The sequence below is a fragment of the Lampetra fluviatilis genome, chromosome 60 (assembly GCF_964198595.1).
Source record: "Lampetra fluviatilis chromosome 60, kcLamFluv1.1, whole genome shotgun sequence".
Taxonomy (NCBI): Eukaryota; Metazoa; Chordata; class Hyperoartia; order Petromyzontiformes; family Petromyzontidae; genus Lampetra; species Lampetra fluviatilis.
The window spans coordinates 2,257,246-2,281,005 of record NC_136334.1 but is presented as its reverse complement, the minus strand read 5'-3'; the positions used below and the strand labels follow the sequence as shown (position 1 = coordinate 2,281,005).

The 23,760-nt window shown below is 50.1% G+C and overlaps 1 protein-coding gene across 1 annotated transcript in view; it reads right to left on the bottom strand.

Annotated features, from left to right (window-relative positions):
- Positions 1 to 13,376: 13,376 nt before the first annotated feature.
- The window catches only part of LOC144950989 (beta-klotho-like), a 34,566-nt gene continuing 24,182 nt past the window's right edge, over positions 13,377 to 23,760 (bottom strand). Inside the window, exons 3-6 of the mRNA XM_078881185.1 lie at positions 20,673 to 20,941; positions 18,974 to 19,233; positions 14,651 to 15,555; positions 13,377 to 13,819 (exon numbers count right to left, since the gene is read on the bottom strand). Coding sequence (XP_078737311.1) covers positions 13,377 to 13,819; positions 14,651 to 15,555; positions 18,974 to 19,233; positions 20,673 to 20,941 — 1,877 coding nt within the window. The remainder of the gene's footprint in view (positions 13,820 to 14,650; positions 15,556 to 18,973; positions 19,234 to 20,672; positions 20,942 to 23,760) is intronic.

The window sequence follows — 23,760 nt, the reverse complement described above, 5'->3', positions numbered from 1 at the left end:
TCACCCTCACTACTCACCCTCACCAATCATCCTCACTACTCACCACTCTGCCTCACCACTCACCCTCACCACTCACCCCTCTCCCTCACCACTCACGCTCACCACTCAACCTCACCACTCACCACTCACCCCTCTCCCTCACCCTCACTACTCACCACTCACCCTCACCACTCACGCTCACCACTCACCCTCACCACTCATCCTTGCCACTCACCTTTCTCTCTCATCATTTACGCTCACCATTCACCCTCACCACTCACCCCTCTCCCTCACCACTCTTCCTCACAACTCACCCTCACCATTCACCCTCACCACTCACCACTCACCCTCACCACTCTCGCTCACCACTGACCCTCCCAACGCACCCTCACTACTCACTCTCACTACTCGGTTGTGAGTGAGGGGTGAGTGGTGAGGGTGAGTGGTGAGGGTGAGTGGTGAGGGTGAGCAGTGAGCGGTGAGGGTGAGTGGTTGTTGTGAGGGTGAGTGGTGAGAGTGAGTGGTGAGGGTGAGTGGCGGTTGTGAGTGGTGATTAGTGAGTGGTGAAGGTGAGCGTGAGTGGTGAGTAGTGAGGGTGAGTGGTGAGCATGAGTGGTGAGGGTGAGTTGTGAGTGGTGAGGGTGAGTGGTGAGAGAGTGGTTAGTAGTTAGGGTGAGTGGTGAGGGTGAGTAGTGAGAGTTAGTGGAGAGTGGTGAGGGTGAGCAGTGATTGTGAGTGGTGATTGGTGAGGTTGAGGGTGAGTGGTGAGGGTGAGTGGTGAGGGTGAGTGGTGAGCGGTGAGGGTGAGTGGTTGTTGTGAGGGTGAGTGGTGAGAGTGAGTGGTGAGGGTGAGTGGCGGTTGTGAGTGGTGATTAGTGAGTGGTGAGGGTGAGCGTGAGTGGTGAGTAGTGAGGGTGAGTGGTGAGCGTGAGTGGTGAGGGTGAGTTGTGAGTGGTGAGGGTGAGTGGTGAGAGTGAGTGGTGAGAGAGTGGTTAGTATTTAGGGTGAGTGGTGAGGGTGAGTAGTGATTGGTCAGTAGTGATTGGTGAGGATGAGTGGTGAGTAGTGAGGGTCAGGTTGAGTGGTGAAGGTGAGTGGTGATGGTTAGTGGTGAGGGTGAGTGGTGAGGGTGATTAGTGAGGGTCAGTGGTGAGGGTGAGTGGAGAGGGAGAGGGTGAGTGGTGAGCGTGAGTGGTGAGGGTGAGTGGTGGTGGTGAGGGTGAGTGGTAAGCATGAGTGGTGAGGGAGAGGGTGAGTGGTGAGGGTGAGTGGTGAGCGTGAGTGGTGAGTATTGTCAAAGCCCACCGGGCTTTGACAATACTCACCACGCCGGGTACTTCTGCTAGTCTAACCTATAAAAGGCATTTTTTGTCTGTCCGTCTGTCTGCGTACGTGCTCTTGCGAGGGATTTGGCTCTCGGATGGTGGGGTTTTTCGGTGAAGATGTTTTGTCAGGCAGCACAATTTAGTGCGATGTATCTTTATTTAATTATTTCCCAGGCAACCCCCTCAAGCTGCCCAGGGTTGCCCCTGGCAACGCACACGTGTCATCGGTGGAGGGTCGGGGGGATTTCTCCGCCTTCAAAATGCAAACAAAATACATGCAACGCTGAGGTAAATTCATCAAAGTATCACGTCCTCTTCTCTCCCCCCCCCACCCCAATGTGTGCACTTACTACTATAGCGTTGGTAGATACTAAAATTATAGCGCTTAGACAGTATTATTGTAGCGCTGGGGGGGGGGGGGGTAGCGGCCCAGCCCCCGGCACTCTGTCAGGTGAGTACTTTGTACTTAACAGTAGATATATACTGCTATAGAGTCAGCATGTACTTCTGTAGTGATAGCAGGTACCACTACAGTCAGTATCCACTGCTGTTCTGAAAGCAGGTACCAGTACAGTCAGTATACACTGCTGTAGTGAAAGCAGGTACCACCACAGTATGCACTGCTGTAATCATAGCAGGTACCACCACAGTCAGTATGCACTGCTGTAATCATAGCAGGTACCACCACAGTATGCACTTCTGTAATCGTAACAAGTATCACCACAGTCAGTATGCGCTGCTGTAGTGAAAGCAGGCACCACCAAAGTCGTTATGCACTGCTGAAGTGATAGCAGGATCCACCATAGTCCGTATGCAATGATATAGTTAAAGCACGTACCACCACAGTCAGTATGCACTGCTGTAATCATAGCAGGTATCTACACAGTCGGTATGCACTGCTGTAGCGAAAGCAGGTACCACCACAGTAAGTATGCCCTCCTGTAGTCATAGCAGGATACCACCACAGTCAGTTTGCATTGCTGTAGTGATAGCAGGAACCACCACAGTCGGTATGCAATGCTGTATTGCTTCGCTTATGCAGTATTACCAGGGGCTGTAGGAGGTGCTACAGATATTTTGGCAGATTTCTGATGTTAGATATTAAAATTATGTTAAATCTTTCTTAAATAATACATATGTTAAATGTTGTTTAAAATGATAGGCGACTATTATAATAATTGATATTTGGGCAGACTTGGTGCTGATAAATTTAGCTGCAGTGTTGTGACGTGGAGGGTGTTTCTGATCACTATCGCAGATACGCCACTGCCCTTCTGAAGATGACTTGTGAAATAAAGTTTTGCCGTTTCACAAACCCCTGGTGCTCAGCTGTTCTGGATTCGTTCACTTCTCCGGAGGACAGAACACAATGCAGAGTCTCTACTCATTTTCTCCGAACTTTTTATTTTTATTGCAGCTATTGCTGTCTATTTAGTCGACCTGTGCCTCTCGCAAGAATTCACGACTGGAGGAGAGGGAACAGGGGAGACCGGCTACAGCAGCAAATCCATTGTTGTACCGACACGCTCCCACGTATGTGCCTCCCCTGCCTTCGCCTAACCGCACTGATCAGCGTGGTGAAGTATGGTCAAGTAACGCTTACGATTCACATTGCATAGAGAGACCCTCATCCAGCAGTGGATTGACAGAAGGGATGTACTGTAGACGTATGCAACACTAACAACACACTCTGTGATGTGTAAAGTAGCACTTCACAGTTTGTCAGTCACCTAACGTATAAATCGACTTTAGCCCATAGACAACATTTTATCATGCTTTTTTTGTCAATACATTAGTGAATTGGACTGCCAGAGTATCGGACAATTAGTCAATGAAGTTGACTAATCAGCTAAAATTGTAATCGCTTTGTTGTAATTTATTCGGGCTCCTTGAAAAATCGCAGCAACCCTGGCATCTTGACTCCTGAAGGCAGGAGGCAAGATGTTCCATCACATCCCGTCCAGCGGTATATGTGAGAACAGATGTGAGACTTTTTTTCTATCTTCGTGTCATCCGATTAGTCGCATTATCAAACCGTTGACTGATCGAGTGATAAATTACTTTTATAACAGGATGACTAAGCTTTAGTTGACATAATTATCCACATCTCGTTGTGAACCTCGTTTAACTACTGGCGTTTGCTCTGTTTCACACTTGGCATCTCAACTGGTTGAGCTCAGTGCTGGAACCCAAAAACAATGCAGACATCAGTCACGGTCGCAGAACAGTCCGGAGCAATACGCCCTCAAAGTAGGGCACCAACTGGAAGCACTTGAGGCTCACCTGCCCTCCGATCACCGTGGGGGCAACGATCAGGAGCAGCAGATTTGCAGCGGATGGGGTAAATAGGGAAGAAGGGGAGAGGGGGATAATGTAACCAAACAAATCTGAAAATAACATAAACGCGATGCCCGAGTTTATCAATCTTATTTTCCCATAGGAGCGATGGTAATCCTGTAGTTGTGGAAATGGTGTCAGTATCAAGAGTCCATCCGCTCTCCCCAGCCCCCATTATTTCGGCTATTCATGCTGGGTTCAACATAACGGGGACCACATAGCCTCATACCCCAATTCCATCCCTTTTAGTTCATAGCCAAGATGCTCTATTCTCACCAAGGCAAGGATAGTTCTTTGTTAGAGTCCCCAGGAATGCGGTTCATAATCTTTCCAATTAGCCAGTATAGTTTTCCTTGCTGCGATGTGGAAGGTTTGGAGTAACACATGCTGAAGTTTTGATGCTCCCCTCGGTTTCAAGCCCCACAGAGTTGGGTCCATAGAGATATCTGGGCACGTCCAGAAGGCATGTAGGTATGTTTGTAACGTGCCTTGCGGGTATTTAGGGAAATCTGGAGAGGAATTGGTAAATTTGGCTCTTCTGTCAATCGTCAGGTAGGTCCCGTGCATAAACTTGTATTGAATCAATTTCAGCAGGAGAGACCTGGGACCAGCTGTCAGGGCCCACCATATCTGAGCCCATTTGTGGTGAGGAATGTCTTGTTGATTGGGTGATATGTCTGCGTTATATGCCTTCGCTAATCTGTTATTTTGTTATCCCCCTGCCAATCTATTATGAGGTGGGTGCTTGAAGGCCAAAGTTCTTGTTTGAGGCTTTGGTAATTGCATCCCTGATTTGCAGGTATCTTAAGAACTGCGTCTGTAGGTTATCGTAATGTGCCCATAACTGCTCAAATTATTTAACCTTCTCTTCCTTGGTTAGGAAGTCCCTCACTATTTCTAGGCCTATAGTTTAGTAAAGGGTTTCCCCACAGAGGGGATTGTCTATGTAGAACAGAGGGGAAGGAGATACGCCTGTTCCTGCATATCCCCAAGGTGGTAGAAACCGTCCATAATGGTTTAATACCCCGGGATATATCTTTAGTGGGGGTAGAGGTCATCCCGGAAAGTGACCAGGGGCTTCACAGAGCCTTCCCACTTTTCCATGTCCCTCACTTTGTGGGGTTAATCCAGTGCCTGATGTTCTGGAGGGAAATTGCATTGTGATATTTCAGGAAATTTAGGAGGACCAGGCCCCCCCTCTCCTGGGTAAGTAAGGGAGTGATGGTCAATTCGAGGCCATTCATGAATGGAGTGTCTTTAAGAAAGCCTTTGGTATACAAGTGGGGACCATTTGTAGATGGTATAAGAGCGTTGGCAAGACCATCGTCTTGACCAAGTTGGCCGTTAGTAAGGGAAATATATATGTGCATGCCTCCAGTGTGATGTACATATCATCTGGAGTATGGGGTAGAGGGGGAATTTTGCCGCTGTCCGGATTTGTAATCGGCATGATTACGGCGTAAATATTCCAAACTGAAACCAACTTAAATGATGGAACAAGTACATTGTACATATCATATCAGATTGTATTCACACAAGTGTAGTGTGGTGCAACTGTGGTGCCACGACCGCGGAGTGACTCTGCAAGCGTCGCGATCCCACCCTGAATGCAGACAACAACCGCCATTCGCCACTAAGTGGCGGTGACGTCACCACGACGCTTGTGCCAGGCCAAGTGCACCTTGAGGCCACGTGAAGTGTCGAACGCCCGCTGGCAGGAGGTCACGGGGCAGACCCAGGTGCCACGGGTCGACTGACCGAGATGACCGAGATGACTGGCTAATGCACCACCTGTGCCCCCTACTGTACCAACTTGCTGTGCTTTAGCCACCCGGCGCTCCGCTCGTTGTTGTGAGCGTCGCTCCTCCGCCCTCCGTTGTTGTTGGAGAGCGACTGCCTCCAACTGCCCAGTAGCGTCCTTCACGAGCCTCCTCCACTGAGGCCGATCTTGACACCGCTGGTACCAGTCATCGGCAAGTCCACTCAGCTCCACGTCCTCCTGTACCACATCACTCCATATCTTCTCTAGCCCGTGCCGCGCCCGTTTAGCCCCCTCGATCCGGCCGAACAAAAGCTGTTTAGGCATGCGGTGGCTGGGCATGCGGGCTACATGACCCAGCCAACGCAGCCTTGCCTGCCGGAGGAGCTCACCGATGGGACTGTGCCCAGATCTTTCAAGGATTTGTGAGCTCCTCACACAATCCAGCCTGGTTAAACCCAGGATGGATCATAGGCAGGCCAGCCTAAATGTTTCCATCCGAACGCAGACACACACACACCCACATGCGCACACACACGCACACACGTAGGGCCTCAGTGGAGGGTCACCTGGTACCATGGGTTTTAACCCGAGGGGCCCCTAGCGGGGATGTCCCACGGTTTCCCAATGCCAGGAGATTGCCCCCACCCCCGCCAGGCCAAATTGCATTGCGGCCCCCTTGAATTGGCTTAAAATTGTATGGGCACGACGAAGCTCACCGGGCTAACCGGAAAGAGACACTCACAGCACGGGGGAGGTTCCAGGGGGGGAAATATTATGCGGGCAGCGCAGACAAGGAGGTGGGAGGGAAATTCCTGGATGGCCACCCCGATCAAACTGGTTGAGTCCAGGGTGGGGAGGACGGGTGTGTAGACAATGGATCAAGGCGTAGCGGAAAGCAACGCTCCAGGTAGGGCGGGGCATCGGTTTAAAATCTAAAGGTAGGCACCCGATTGGCCGCGCAGGGTAACACCATGTGACCCTGGATCGTCGGATTCCGTGGGCATAAAAGGCGGGAGCGAAAAAACGTTAGGGATTCTCCTGCAGCCGTTCAGCCGCCCGGTCCGACTCCCAGCCGCCACAGCGTCCGAGAGATGCTAGCGAGTGCTGCTACGACTCGACCCCAGGCAGAGACCTCTCGGATCACCATCCCTCCGACTCCCACAGCGTCCGTACAACACCGTGAGTGCGTCTGCGAGGTGAGAAGTAGAGTGGGGGTTACACCCAGGGATTGAATAGGGATAGGTTAGGCGCTGCTCATAGAATATTTACTCCGGGCCACACAGGGTTTTTCTTTAGACGCACCATTAATAAACTTCAGTTCAGAAGACCGGTGTAGTTTGATTTCTGTGTGTGTGAGTGAATTTCGGCGTGATGTCTGTGATTTTTGAGTGGAGCGACTGCGTGCGGGGGCGGGGCGCGGGGCTGCAGGGTGTCGGCGTGGGGTTGGGGTGTGAGGGGCGCGTAGATTACCATTTATACGACCGTCATTCTTTACGCGGGTTTTCATTCGAGTGTGTAGAAAACGCGCACCTGCTGTGCCACGTGAGTGATTAGGGTGGGGGTCGGGGTGCGCTAAATCCACTCCCTGCCGTTTGCGCGTAGATTACCATCTCTACGACCGCTACGGTTTGCGAGTGATTTGAGCGTGCGTGTGAGGCGCGTGTACTGCAGCACACAGAGCCGCCGTCGTTTGCGCGTGTTTGAGCTCGCGTGCTTGTTTGCACAGCGCGCTTTACGCAGCGCGTTTACACATTAGAAATAGCCTTAACAGCGAGACGTGCACCCAGGGTCCTGCCGCAGGTCATTTCCTTTTTCGTATAGCATTGTGGGCACGCTAATTAGGGCTTAGCCACCAGGAGGGGCGCGTGCATATTCATACTGCTATTTTTAGCGCTAGCCTTTGTATGTAACGAGCGCCTGCAGGGACGTGCGCGTGCACGCAGCCACCTCCGCATTAGTAGTGGTGCACGTAGGAGTGTGTGGGATAACTCCGGGCGGTGGTAAGCCAGCCACTTAGCCATGTCCCTCAGAGAGGCGCGGGGGGGGGGGGATCACCTGATCGGCGGGGGCCCGGCGAGAGGTGGCCGACGAGGAGGAGGGGGGAGTGGATGGGGTGGACGTCGTGCCTCGCCCGCTCACGAGGAGCGGGGAGGTGGACGTCGGCCCCCACACAACCACGCGGAGACGAGGAATGGTTCTCGGGCTGGTTGCCGTTTATTTACACACGCCGCATCATACACTCACACCAGTTGTAGGTGCACACTACCTCGGTCCTTCACACGGACACCCCGCGAACAATACAATGCCCTGCTACGGCTACCCCTATCTCTACTCACTCGTCTGTCCCGGGCGGAGGATCAGCCAACACTGCCCGGCGACGAGGTGAGATGTCTTCACAGCCGGTCCCTCACCCTTGCCCCAACAACGACCGCGAGCGTAGGCAACCGGGTCCCTTTAAACCTCCTGCATGGCTCCTCCATTCGGTTAGGCTCCACCCAACCTCTCAAGGTTACGTCATCCATGCCCTGATGGAACCTCTCAACCAACCCGCACTTCCCTACGCTCGCCCCTCATTGGCTACTCGCGGTACTCCTCTAAACAAGTGTAATGCGAGCAAGGATTGAGGGGGGCGGAGTCTGGGTCACGTGAGGAGAGGGAGGAGTTAGGGTCACGTGGGGGAGAGGATTTAGGGAGAGAACCGGAAGGAATCGGGGAGTTAAGACGGAGTGAAAACGGGAGGAGGCCACGCTGGGCAGTACTGGGAGGGTGGCGCGATCGCCACGTGTTGGGAGACCTCGGCACCGTCGGCCATAGGTGTCCGGGCGCAGGGGGGCTAGCGGGCTGTGGAAGGCTGGCCGTGAGCGAGGAGGAGCGGAGCAGCAGTGTGGCTGCAGAGCGGAGCATCAGGGTGGCTGCAGAGTGGAGCAGCAGGGTGGCTGCAGAGCGGAGCAGCAGGGTGGCTGCAGAGCGGAGCAGCAGGGTGGCTGCAGAGCGGAGCAGCAGTGTGGCTGCAGAGCGGCGCAGCAGTGTGGCTGCAGAGCAGAGCAGCAGTGTGGCTGCAGAGCGGAGCAGCAGGGTGGCTGCAGGGCGGAGTAGCAGTGTGACTGCGGAGTGCTCGACAGAGGAGACGCGGGCCTGAGCGAGGACGCCGTGGGAGCGAGATTTACACGAACCCAAATAAAGGACAACGGAGATCGACACTGTGGAAGAGTCCTTTATTACACAAGTAAAACATTTCTGAATCGAGAAATAAGTTAGACACAAATATGAAACGCAATACATTTTCAATATTATCTGAATTGTATCTAGATTTATACAGCACTTTAGTCCAAAGTGCTTTACAATCGTTATGAAAGTGTACCTTCAATGATAGTGGTGAAAATAAAGAGTGGGTTATTAAAAGTGGTAGTGTAGCTATTATACTCTTTGCTTCTTTCGGTGAAGTCACGTAGGTAGAAAAATAATAGATCACGACGTTTCGATCGCAACACAAGCAATCGTCATCAGGTGGAACAACCACGGCAAGAAAATACTGCTGAAGTAGGAGAGAGATCTGCCATGGCACGAGGTTATATAGGCCTTGGCAGTAGGGGGGAGAGAGAAGGGGGGGGAGGAGGTGGGGTAGAAAGTGGACCCCGCAGCAGCACGCGGGTCACTGAAGTAAAGTGGACCACCGCGGCAGCACTGGAGAGATCGGCTGCAGGGGGGGGGGAGAGAGAAGAAGGGGGGGGGGAGGCGGGGCAGAAAGTGGACCCCGCGGCAGCACCCGGGTCACTAGAGTAAAGTGGACCACCGCGGCAGCCTAGCTCTAATCTCAGACAGAATAAGATTGCTTCGATTTGAAGTTGATAATTTAGACAAGATTATCTTACAATCACACTTAGAATTAACAGATAAAATGTCCACATCTGATTGGGACCATGTAGATAACATGACAGTTTCTTCAGCTACTTCAATGTCAACCAAATGTAAAGTTAACTTGATTGCTAAATTCAACCTCCTGTCAAAAAAAAAGCCAGAGCCACACGCTAAAAAGTTAGATGTTAACAAGATTGTCATCAATCATAGTAACATCCCAATTTCCGACAGCCTAAAGTCGGCACTAGCAAAAGGGTTTAATTTCGCAGTCACCCCTAAACACATCCCAGTGGATGATATCATTGCCCAGGTCGACGTAGCCCTCAAAGGCTCGGGACACATCCCGGCAGACATTGCTAGATCTGAAATCGCTGCTATCCTCAAAAACGCGAAGAACCCCATTAGCAACATTAGCACGGACGAGCGTTTTGAACTCTCTCAATAAAAAAACGGAGATGACATAGCCATCCTCTCAGCCGACAAGGGCAATGCCACTGTCATCATGGATAAAACAACTTACAACAACAAAATTCAGGACCTTCTTAATGATGGTAGCTATACCAAAACCAACAGAGATCCCACCAACCGCCTAGCTACAAAGACCAACAATATCATCACTAATTCAACTTCTCTTGTCGATTCGACCAAGCAGCGCTCTCTAAAACCTTCGGCTGCTAGACCACCCATATATTATGGCCTTCCAAAGATCCACAAAGAAGGTACCCCGCTCTGTCCTATCGTCTCCATCATTAACTCGCCCACCTACAAACTGGCCTGGTTTCTGTCTGAGACCCTGCTTCCTTTCACGGGCAAGACCACCTCAGCTGTACTTAACTCGGCTCACTTGGTTCCTCTAATCAAGCACATCTGACTGTCTCCAGATGATTTACTTGTCAGTTTCGATGTAGTCTCCCTGTTCACCAAGGTATCTGTACCTGATACCATTGCAATCATTGAAGACTTGGTCCAAAAGGGACTGAATCGAGATGTATCAACTTTGGTAAGGCACTGCCTTACAAACAACATGAGGGTACCCCAATGGGTTCTCCATTACCGCCAGTGGTAGCGAATGTTTTTATGGAGAAATTTGAGACAGATACCATCCAGACATCCACCCTATGTCCTTCCTTGTGGAAGAGATACGTAGATGACACGTTTGTTATCGCCAGCACTGAACCAATTTCTCAACCACATCAATTGCATACACCCATCTATCAAATTCACCATGGAAGTGGAAAAGGATGGCAAGCTACCATTCCTGGATGTTTTGATTGAGAAGAGACCTGATGGCTCATTGGGACACTGTCTACAGGAAAGCCATCCACTCTGACTCTCACCACCATCCAGCCCAGAAAAATTCCCTCATCAAAACACTACACCATAGGGCCCGTTGCATCTCCGACCAGCATCACCTAGCCAGTGAGCTGGAGCACGTACACCAAGCCCTCAGTATGAACGGATATTTTGACCATACAATCCGCAAAGCTGTCTCCCCAGCCATGGGGAGACAACCATCTGAGGATCCAACCAATACCATCACTTTGCCATACATAGCAGAGGTTACCAAAATATTTCCAAAATCTTAAACAAACACAAGATCCAGGTTCGTTTCAACACAGTACACAGAATTCGTGATATGATCCCATCTGTAAAGGATGTAATTCCTGATATGCAATACCCGGGTGTCTACAAACTGAGTTGTGGCTGCATCAGCAGTTACATTGGGGAAACGAAACGACATGTCTCGGACCGCGTTCGTGAACACAAGGCAGATCTGAAACACGGTAGGACCAATACTTCTGCCGTTGCTTATCATTGTTTTAATGCAATGGGCTCACACGAAATTGACTTTTTCAAGACGAAGGTACTCTGCAAACCCACCGGCTATTATCAGAAATTTGTTCATGAAGCCATCCAGATATATAAATACAGCCACAACTTCAACCGAGAAGATGGGTACAAACTGAGCAATCAATGGAAGGATGTTATTAACCAGGTAAAGTCTTAACTGACTGTGATGTTTCCATCCTACCTGCCTATGTCATCTGTTATTTCCGACTCTCTGTGTGTCTTTCTCTCTCTCTGTGCATCTCTCTCCGACCTCTACTCCAGTGACCCGGGTGCTGCCGCGGGGTCAACTTTCTGCCCCGCCTCCTCCCCCCTATCTCTCTCCCCCCTACTGCCGAGGCCTATAAAACCTCGTGCCACGACAGATTTCTCTCCTACTTCAGCAGTTTTTTCTTGCTGTGGTTGTCCCACCTGATGACGATTGCTTGTGTTGCGATCGCAACATCATGATCTATTATTTTTCTACCTACGTGACTTTACCGAAAGAACCAAAGAGTATGGATTCCTGCAGTCACGAAAGCTTCAACTCAAGAGTGTAGCTATTGTCAGTAAGGAGAACAGATAGGAGTGGTTTAGGAGGGGTTGGGGTAGTGATACGGTCTGGGGTAGGTCTGGTCGTAGCTGAGGGCAGGGAGTAGTAGTAGGATAGGCAACGAAGAAGATATGGGAGTTGTTTTAAGGGAAAAACAGAAGCAGATTATAGTGAAGATGATTGTTTAATGCACAGTGGGAGTTTGTTCCAGTGAAGGGGTGCAAGAAGGGAAAAGAAACAAAAGCAAGAATGGTTGGGATCTTAGAGGATGGGATGTGACATAGTAAGATCAAGTGAACTGTTTTAAAGACAGCAATAGTAGACTTGGAGCCAGTGAAGATGGAAAAGTCGAGCAGAAGTGTGGGAATTGTGGGGAAGGTTACACATGATCAGAGCCTATATTACGATAATACTCATTACGACGATAGCAGTGGAGGATGGTCCAGTGGCTTTTGCATTGCACTATAAACCTGATGACAAGTTTGATTCTGGGCCATGGCTAACCCCAGAGGCCAGTGATATCTGATCCATACCTGCGTGCTTACTGCTTCGCAAATGCTCACTGGACAGGGGGTGAAGTATTCTTAAACAACCCCCATGGCTGACACAGAACTGTAAATCCCTCATCCTGCAGTCAATTCGACTTAATTATTGTTTGACAATTCTTTCATTAATGTTTAAACTTATTATTTTATTTCAACTTGTAATGCGCACGGTATTTGCTATGGCTCAGAGGCACAAGGAACTTCTGAAAAGCGGGAAGGCAGCCAAGCACTGAGCTTATACCAACAATTGCCCAAGCTATGAGGTCCTCTATATATTAAAGTGTTTTCAGCCAATTAATGAGTATTTGCACATGTGGGAGGAAAATGAACCACCTGAAGAAAACCCATGCATGTGAGGAGGCAAAACTGTATCCAATACAGATAGTATAGACTGAGTCCACATTTTGCTGTATAGCATTCCCTTGCCCACCACGGACTTGCCATCTATGGAATTCTTGTATACACGGTTGCTTACTTGTATACCAATGTACCAAACGTGACCTGGAAATTTGAGTATCCACGGGTAAGCGCGGGTCCGCAAAACGGATTTACATATTTTGCAGTGCCGTTTTTCTCCTCCGTGGCCATAGCGCCACCTGTGGCGCTGCGTAGCTTATCAGCTGTCTGTTAAAGGATACCTGTACTGCCTTCCTCTGGCGAGCCCAATAAAAGAGAATTTCACAACATCTGTGTGGGATCCACCAACCCTCACTGCCACCAAAGTGCCAGAATACAGATGTCCACCACCACCACCCAGCTAATTAAGAGTTACACAGAACTTCACGTACAATGAGTAAACTATTGATATAAGTGATACATTTAGATCCAGCAAGTCTATCATGAGTCATTTATTATAAAATTACTCCGTACTGTATTTTACATGACATAAAATCTACAATTCGTGATGGCCGGTAGTCAAGAATAACATCGGAGCTGCAGCCACGGAATGGAACGCAACCAAGAGGATGCTAACCGAGGAGACAGAACGATAAAATCAACTCGTGGTGTGCAGTGGGTGCTGGGTGGATTATTACTTGACAGGAATCATGAGTGGTGGCAGCAGCTTGGCGAGGCTTTCATCCAGCAGCGGGTTGACCCCGGCTGACGACAATGATAATGATGCCGGTCAGGAGTTGCAGCCGCCTCGGTAGCTCGTTGTCATCGCCACGGCAACTCGTGAAACAGCTCCCCTATTTGTCACCATCTGTGCCCTCTACATGGAGAGCAAATCGCCAGTGCTGGCAGACGGCATCAGTGCTATGACGGGGGGGCCTGCCGGATCGGCACCAGCGCAGGGTGGCTGCGGTGCTCGCAAAACAAATGACCAGCACGAGTGTCACAGCCACAAACGCCAGTAGCGGCTTCCGCTGCAGAAGAAACTCGCACGGCACACAGGAGGAGGAGGAATTAGTGGACGCTACAACGAGGCCTTCACAGGGGCGGGTGGACACGGCAGCATCACTGGCGCCGCCGGGGAATCCTCGTTGGCGGACGATGGAAGCGAGCACCATGGCCGACTGCTTGGCCTCGCTGCCGCTCTGTGCCGAGCTGAAGAAGCCGACCTCGGGCAGGAAGCGGTCACGGAAGGCCCACGCAAAGTACGCAGTCACGTTCACGCCATCCAGATCTCGGGCTGTACGAGAGACAGACGGGTTCGGGCTAGTCAACAACTGCAGTCTCTTTATACCTTCCCCCCCATGGACCACATCTGGCCCGACTGGTTTTAAACGGAAATGGGCTAAATACAAGTGCAATTACGGAAGTCATGCCGGGTGGTCGTCTGCCAACAAGCGGACGATCAAGAGATCGACCTCATACCCCGACCCGTTGTGCTGCTTGTGCCACACCAGCCTTGCTGTGAAGTGGCTGAGTGCCAGAAAATCGTCCGTGCCCTGCACAAACCCGGCCTCCTGCTTTGTGAAACTTGGTAAAAATTGTCAACTATCCCCAAACTCATGCAATTAAAATGAAATATAATGGAGCAGCCCTGTAATATATCACTCTAGATCTGTGATCTGAGAGCCCCTCTAGAGAGCTTTTTGGTGTACAAATGTCTTCTAAGAAGTTGGATTACCTACACTTTACCCCACCATACACGACCCACTGATCAACCAATTTTACAATGCGTGTGTAATTTAAGTATCGATTACAAATGTAATGCAATTACACGTTCAAATTACATGTAATGTAGATTCTGCCCATCTCAAAAAAGGCTTTGGGGATCGGCCAGCGAAGCTATGACTGCCCTGAGATGGAATGATAAAAGATTAGCAAGATGGAGAGATAAAGCTCAAATGAGGATGAAATAGATGTGGACACGCTATAGATAAGAAGCAATTAAGACATTATACGTCAGCCTACGTAAGTGTGCATTATCCATGTTTTTGTTTTATATAAGCCTCGCCCATGCCGTTACCCCAGATAGTCGAGTGTCCACTGCGCCATCGTGTCACCCACACCTCACCTTTCAACACCTCGTTGATGTAGCTCTGGTGGTAGTAGGTCCGTGCATCGTCGTGCAGTGCAGCTCTGTCCACCACCCCGTTGGCCATCATGTAGATGGGCAGCGACTGCCCGTACCTTCTCACAATCCAACGGAGGGCCTTCCTGATGCCTTGTGGAAAGATCGCTGCCCCGGACGGCGACCGTGGCCAGGTGGCATCCGCCGATGAGCGGACTTCCTGATCAGCCTCGTACCCCGACCCATTGCGCTGCTCGTGCCGCACCAGCCTCGCCGTGAAGTGGCTGAGCGCCAGAAAATCGCCGGTGCCCCGCATGAGACCGGCCTCCTGCTCCGTGAAACTCGGCAGGCGCGTCGCTTCGCCGCCGCTGCCGTGGCCCCCTCGCCGCCTGAGCCGTTCCTCTTGCCAGGCCCTCATCTCCGTGGGGTAGAGTCCCGTGCGGAACACGGGGTCAGCGAACCAGGCGGTCTGGAAGACGAGGGCACGCTCCGCGGCCGCGGTATCGGCCGCAGCGAACGGGTTCGCCGGCTCGGCCCAGTCGGCCCGCAGCGCAATGGACACGTGACCCCCATACCTGCCGCGGAACTCACTGTCATAGATGTGCCAGGCAGCTGCATGGGCCCGCAGCAGGTTGTGGGCCGCGGCGTAAGCCATCCCGTCGTGGCCCCGGAGCCCGTCGAGCAGCCGTACATTGCCCGGCTCGTTGACCGTGATCCAAGTCTTCACATGGGCCCCGAGATGCGCGAAGCAGTGGCGGGCATAGGCGGCGAACGCCGGTGCCGTTGATGCGTTGAGCCAGCCGCCGTGCCACGCAATCGCGGCCGGTAGGCCCGAGTGGTGGTGCGTCGGGTGGTAGAGCACGGCGACCACGGCGATGCCCGCTCGGTGCAGCTCCTTGGCATAGCACCTGTGTGACCAGAACCGAACACAGCGTCAAAGGCGAGAGGGGGTTTGAGGTTCGAAAAGCATTCCAGAAAAATAAATTGTTGAAAACGCACACTACACAGAAATTCTCTCTCATCAAGACGCTCATACATCGGGCTAAGAAAGTGTCAGATGGGGATAGTCTGAGAAGTGAAATTAAACATTTTAAAGAAGTGCTGCAATTGAACGGTTACAATGATGCACAAATCAACAGGGCACTGAATGCCAAAACCAAATCAAATAACACGAGCGTTGTAACTGACCAAGTAATTAAAACTATTAAAATACTGTACATTGTGGGAGTAAATGATAAACTAGCCAGATTTTTGGAAAAACAAAACATCCAAGTCAGATTTGGCATGGTACATAAAATACAGAAATTAATATCTGGTACAAAATATGTATTACCAAAGCTATCAACAGAAGGTGTGTACCAGATTAATTGCTCTTGTGGCAAATGCTATGTTTGGCAGACAAGACACATGATCAGCACGAGACTAAAAGAACACCAAATACAACTGTCTGCAGTGGCAGAACACGCGCGCCAACAAGGACACTCAATTGATTTTCATAATGTTGAAGTTCTGTGCAAAACTAGCAACGACTGGCCAATACTAATTAGAGAATCTATCGAAATTCAAACAAATAAAAAGTAATTGTAACCGTTCGGATAGCTACCAACTTAGTGCTGCGTGGAAGTGAATCGTCAAATAATACATTTAAATACATGCCTATGGAGGGCACCATACTTCAATGGTGATTACCGTTGGTACGGCTATTCTAATACACAATGGACAGGAAAGATAAGATAAAAGGGCTCGCATAATGTGCAGGTTGGCTCATTAATCCCCCCCCTACCCCCCTTTGCGCAAGAGCACAGAAGGGTGGTCACCACATCTACGCCTCTATATAAGGAACGAAACAGGTGGACTTCTCCACAAATCTGACTGTCGCCTGATGAAGCTAGTTGTAATTGTGTATTGGCTCTCCAACACACTGGTGTGCTGTACTAGTGACGAATTGGCATGTTCTGTTTATGTGACAATCCTTACTAGTTGGCTGTGTCGGGTGGTGGCAGGTTTTAATGACACATTTCAAAATTTACGCGATCTAACCCTCCCAAAAAACCTCTTATGGATGATATTTGTCGCGAAAGCCTACATGTTACACACTATTCATTTAATGTTAATTGTATTCTTGTGTAAAGGGGAGTTTTAGTGTCTATGATGGTTGGAAACTACGAACATAGTATCCCGTTGACAATGCTCAGTCGTGAAACCCTATCCATCCGTCATTCATTTGAGGATGCAACTCGCTGTTTACCATCCCGAAGCTTAAAAAACACCAACACAAAGAAAATAAAACAAAACAAAAGAATAAAATTAAACGTTCAACAACTCGGTATGCCTCGGTCATAGGCAAACAAAATATGAGATGAGATGGCGTGAGTAATTAATATAATTGCAATCGTTTTTCACAATGAACAGAGTTATAGCCCTTTTTCAGTCTACAGCTGGGTAAAGGCCTTCCCAATGCCACGTAGACTCGTAAACTAGTTACTACTGGCCAACACTAATAAGAGAACCTATTGAAATTGAGAGAAATAACAAATAATTTAACCGTTCGGATAGCTACAGACTTAGTGCTGCTTGGAAGTAAATCATCAAATAATACATTGTATAAATGCATGCCTATACAGGTCACCATACTTCCATGGGGATTACCTGTAAACAGACTATGACAGTTACTGCTTGCGTCTTACTTGTAGCCTCCACTCCCCCTACCCCACACCCCCACCCTCCCTGTCTCTCCTCCCTGGCTCCTCCCCCCCCTTCTCTTTCCTATATGGCATCTTGTTGCAGCAGCCCCTTTTGCCCACTTCAGCAATTGTTTATTGCTGTGGTTGTCCCACCTGATGATGGACGCTTGTGTTGTGCCCGAAACGTCGTGATTTAATTTATTTAATTTTATACCTATGTGACTTTACCGAAAGAACCAAAGAGTATGGATCCCTGCAGTCACGAAAACTTAAAATCTAGATAGGTACTGCTATTTTAGTGCACACAAACGACAGGCGGTACAAGAAGAATGGGCTTTCATTATGTGCATGTATAATGTACGTTGGTTAGCATATAAATAACCCAACCGGTAATGGATACCTATTGTAATGTATATGCATTTATAGTGGGTTCCCACGGAGACCGGAGACGTAGCTTAGAGGCAACACGGTTTATTAAAATATTGTAACACAAGGCCCCTTTACCCCCGCTACTTGGGGAGGTATGGCCTCCGGGCTGACGTGCCCTATCACTGGGACTACGGGCTCTGAGTCCTCCGGCTAAGAGTGACCTAGGGGACGCTATGCTGACCCGACCCAGCCAAGGTGCGGGTCTCGACCACTGGCCCGCGCTCGGCCACCGGCCCTTAAAAGGACATTGAGTCCCAGGGATCCCAGGGTCCTAGCCTAGCCGGTCTTCAGTCTTCGTCTTCAGAGCACTGCCTCGAGCCGTCCTGAGGTCCGTCTTTTATACCCACCTCGGGGACTCTCCGCCCCCAGTACTGCCCCCTTTCTGGAACCTTCCAGGGGGCTCTGGAATAACCCCCAACCCCTCACCTGGAGTTGGGGAACTCGGCCTCTCAACGGTCCGGCTCTCTCTCTCTGTGTCTGTCTCAGGGTGACACCCCCTACAGGCCCGTGTCCGCAACTACAGGTAAGTATACATAGGGCGGCGGGTGCTGTGTATTTCCGACGCTACATCACCCCCCCCCCCCCCCCCTCGTAGCACACAGCCGTCTCGGCTGTGAAATAACAATAAAGACCGTCGAGAACGAAAAACGAGTACTTGTGCCTCAATAAAAAAACATCAACAACAACAAGAAAACAAACACCACCACAAAAATAACCCAACCCGCCTGTGTAAATATACACAGCAATATACACACCAGCGAGGCGATGGCCTCTTGATTTCACATTAACAGGTTGAATTTCTCACGCCAACGTGGCCACCTATGGACGCCGACCTCTACGTCGCGGTGGCTCTGCGATCTTACATTAACATGCTAATCTCTCACATTAACATAGCCACCCGCGCACTCATCGCGGACACCACTCTCCGATCTTACATTAACATGCTAATTTCTCACATGAACATCACTAGACCCTGCCACTTCGTTTATGACCCTAGGACTACACACTATAAAACAGCAGCTTTCCTACTCTTTCCTCCTGATGACGATCGCTTGTGTTGTGATCGAAACGTCATAGTTTTTGGTTGTTTTCTTTGAAACATCTACGTTATTTTACTGAAAGACCCAAAGAATATGAATTCCTGATGCCACGAAATCTTTAAGTCAAGATTCAGAAAATTAAACTTGCAGAAGAACCGGAAGAGTTCCAATACCTGTAGTACTCAAGGGCAGACGAGTTGGTGGCACCTTCGCCCGTGGCGATGAGACTCCAGTTGAACGAGAAACGGTAGGCATTGACCTGGAGTTTCTTGAGCAGGGAGATCCGTTCCCTAATACCGGGGTAGTCTGGGCACTCGGAGCGGCGGCGCGTGGCCGTGAGTGCGGCAATGCGCTGCAGCTTGCCGTCGCCCCCGCGGTTCCATCTGTACACGGCGCCGTCGCTGAACTGCGGCGACACCGGCAGCGCCTCGACCTGAGAGCATGGGCAGACGTGGAGGCAACGAGACGGAGACACTGACGGATACAGAGAGATGACCAGATGTGGACATGGGCGTAAAGGAACATTAGTTTATATAGCGACCATGTCTCGCGATGCTCCATATACACAGTGAGCACGTTTATTTCATAGAAGGATAGAGGCAGTCTTTCATTGGCCGAGGAAAAAAGGAAGGGGTTGAGTCTGGGCTTGAACAAGGACAGGGAGTCGACAACACGGATGGCAGGAGGGAAGGGATTTCCACATGATGTGGACAGCAGAAGAGAATGAGCAACCTTCCAATGAGCACAGTGTCACTGGGGCCTTTGCTCCAGCAAATGATCATTTATGTCAGAGAGAGTGTAGAGTAGAGTAGAGTGAGGTGAGAGGAGAGAGGTAGGAAGGTGCATGGAGGGGAGTTGAGCAACATGAGAGGGGAGAGGTAGACAGTGGTGAGTCCATGGGGGACCTTGAGAAACATTGCCTATAATTTTAACATTGGTGAAGTATAAACCGAACTATAAACTTTTCTTTATCCTACCAGGTAAGGCTCACTGAACTATATAGCTCTTTTTCAGAAGACAAATTATATCTCAACGAAGTGGCTTATGTGGAAATGTATAGCAGTCAAATACTCTAAACGCATGTTGATTCTAAATGTGGAGGGATCAAGAGAAAAATCCACGCGACCACAGAGAGAACATGCAAACTACAAATTCCAGGCATCAGGCTTGTGATTGAATACATGACCTTCTGTATACCAGGCGAGGTACTTAACATCTCCCCACAGTGGCGCCTCAGTGGCGAGATGTATGGTAAAATTACCCCCATAACCCATACCTAGTGGGGCAGCCCTCGTTCAGCCAAGGATTTATAAAAGGGCTGTTTTTGAATGTGGGAAATTAAAGCGTTAAGGTGGCGCATGGCTGTAATCTAGCACTGTGGAGGCAGCGAGGGTTGGTGTATCACACAATTCTTGTGAAAATCCCTTCTCATGAGCGTTAAGATGGTGCTATACACTGGCTCTCCAGGAGAAGGCAGTACAGCAAACATGTGGACTCCAGCTGTTCCATCTGTATAGGATAGAGTGTTTCCCTCCTTGCACGCATGGGTTTTCTCTGGCTCCTCCGGTTTCCTCCCACATTAGATTGGGCATTTAACGGTGCCGACTCACCGCGTGGCTGCTGCCTTCCCGCTCATCTGTCGTTCCTCCTCTCGCCACCTGAATCATTCTCTCTCCTCTACGAGAAGTAGCGAACACTGCGCAGTGGTGGCATTGCAAAGATACAAATTGACTTTATTATTATTAATAAAAGTGTCACCTGCACCTCCCGCTCATTTACCTCCGAGACACACGTTGGTTTCTGAAATGGCCAGGATTGTGTCGCGAATATAAAAATGCGGATCGCCGCTCGCCGCGTCCATCCCAGCGGTACCTGCACAACGCCGTCACTGACTCCCCACAGGAAGTCGCAGGGGAACGTGCCGTTGGCGAAGGCCCTCTCCTCGGACGCCGGCAGGCCATTGCTGGCCACGGCCTGCTGGTAGAAGTGCGCGGAACTCTTGGGCCACCGCCGCTTATCCTCGCTGGAGAAGTCGACGTGGAAGAGGCCCCTGCGAATGGAGAAGCCGGAGCGCCACTCGAAGCCGTCGACGAGCGACCAGGCCGTGTAGCCGACAAGCCTCACGCCATCCCAGTGCATGGCTGCGTGACAACAAAGAGCACGCAGTCATGCGCACAGCGCCAGCCCGTGTGTCCATTCACTGCTGGATGAGGGTATCCTCGTGTCGTGTATATATGCATGTATGTTGAACTTCTTTCACACCACACGTAGCCAACCGTGCTAATTGGAGGTGCGGGGGAAAGACAGCATGTCAACACATGCAACTGGATCGCAATTCATGACATTCATGACACCGAGCGAAGAGGCTCAATTAAAACACAGTTCATACAAAAAATCTAGAACTCCATACGAATAATGTTAATGGCGACGGTCAGGAAAGCCTCAGTTGCATCGCAAAACTTTTTGTCAGGTGTGTTCTGACAAGTTTTCGCAGTACAGGGCGATATGTTGCTGCTGTGTGTAATCCCAATTGAGCAATTTTCAGGTAACTTTTAGGCATTGGAATGTTTGGACGATACCGGTACAGTAACTACATAAGTTGTTTCCCTACAAAGTCGCCACTGAATCACTACTCATGTATGCATTTAACATCGCATGGTATCGCTCGAAATTAACTGTCAGTGAGAAACTACTTTCCATGGCGGAGAGCGAGGCCACTGCGTGCCACATACATTATTATACAACACACCTTACCGGCCCAGTGTATCTCTACACGGCCATACTTCACGGGGAGTCCTCACTCTCTTGAGCTGCACGGCTGAGCGGTATGATACAGAATGCGGAGTGATACAGAACACGGAGTAATACAGTACGCGGCGGCATACCCTCATCTCAGTTCATTGTGGGCTGTTTTTGTTTTGATTTGTTGAGGTCATTTATCACCGCTTCCCTCAACATCAAGAAGTGATCTTAACTGCTTCAAGTGCCATGATGTGTGGGAAGGTGATCACATTGGAAACCAAATTAGAATCATTACGCCGTTTTGCAGCAGGAGATATGAAGCACCTGTTATAATGAGTGTGATTTGAAGATCAAAATCAGTGCCACATTCCTCTCAGTTTACTGGTGATCCAGGCAAAGGCACGACGTTTGTTTGAGGACTTAAAGGGTGAGGGTGGTGAATCAGGGTGCCAATCCAGCTATCAAAGCTGCTGTACCTTCAACAAGGTATGGACATTTTTACGTACGCAAGTTTAAATTCTTTCGCACCAAACGTAGCCAACCGTGATCATCGGAGGTGCAGGGGAAGGACAACAAAACTAAACACAAAAAGCAGTTCTAAAAAACTGAGTTTTCATTCTAGATTTAAAAGTGCACAGTTCCAGTGGCTTCCTAATATTGGAAGGAAGAGCGTTCCAGATGGCCACAGAAGCACATTTGAAAGCGCCGCGCAATGCGGTGACTATCTTTGTTCCATGGTTAGCCAAAAGCTGCTGTGAGGATGACCGGAGTTTGTGTGATGTTTTATGCTCCTTGACAAGATTAGCAAGGTATTGTGGTTCATGTGTAGTGAGTCCAACTGAGTCGCAGATGTTGTCTTGGGAGCAACACTATTTATTACATCAACTCAACACAACATATCGTAACCTACACTCGGGTGTTGAATGCCCATCTAACCATGCTACGGCAGAACTAGACACGGTCCCGCTATCCTGGTCCGGACCACGAGCTGGGTCCCGGACCGCGTGGTTAAGGTATCATCAACCCGACGTGGATCTTCACTCACCAACAGTCAAGAACCCCGAGCCCCACACGAAGCCCCCGTTATATCAGCCTGGGCCGGGCTGGCTCCGCCTCTCGCCCCGCCCACCTTCTCGTTCTCTCCAGCTCTTTCCCCAAGGCTCCCGAGAGCTCCTCTATACCACGTGACCCCCAGCGGCCCCTGTCCACCGGTGGCCCCCCACCAATATCATCCAGTCACGTGTCAGCAGGTCACCCAGAGTATCATGCCCCAACGTAACCCTGGCACTCTCTGGCTCCCTCACCAGGAGCCCGCACCGCATACTGTACCTGGTGCCCTCGCGCTAACCAGCGCTCACCCAAGCCCCGCTAGGGCTAGTACTGCGCCCAGTAACCAGCTATACATAATGGCAACATACTATCTACCGTGGCCTCGCAGGCCCGGCACCACATAGTGACATACCCAGTCACTACACATGTATGGCAAGCACTTTGTGTGTGCCACTTTGTGCTTGTCACATTGGGGTTGAATTCACATTGTTTAAGGTTAAGTGTGTGGGTCCAAAAGGGTTTGTGTGACTTCAAGTGATGACAAGGGACGTTATTGAGTTCCTGATGAATGGGGAGGCAAATGTTTTCCTCGAATCGCAGGACTTCCTGGAGAGTTGCAGCTTTGTGGTGGATGGGTGGGGGAAAGATGTGTGACAGCACGGGCAACGAGGGTGTTGGGGTCGACTTGAGGGCTCCAGCGATACACCACATTGCAGTGTTCAATTATACAAATTGAGTGTGACTACTTCTAGTCCATACTGGTGCACAGTATTCATATTAGTGCTGAGAGATCGAGGCTGAGTAATGCTGCGGTGCACCAGTCATCCATGATCTTGTAGAGGTCATCAGTGATCTTTAGTAGGGTAGTCTTAGTGCTGTGGAACTTCCGATATGCCACCTGCAACGGGTTGAATCTGTCCATTGTACAGCGACGTGGGGAAGTAACCACTTCAGACAAAAGGTGTTTTATGACCTTTGAAATCGGACTCAGGTTTGAGATTGGGTGATAGTTTGCAGTTGGACAGTCAGCGGCGCAAGCACGGCCAAGCATGATTTTAGAATCGACATGTGGATGTAGGCAAGCGTGGGTGTCTCATTTGGCAACCGTGTGATGAACATCGACACCTATGCCACCGATGGTTCCAGGCTGATCTGGGAGAATGTGTTG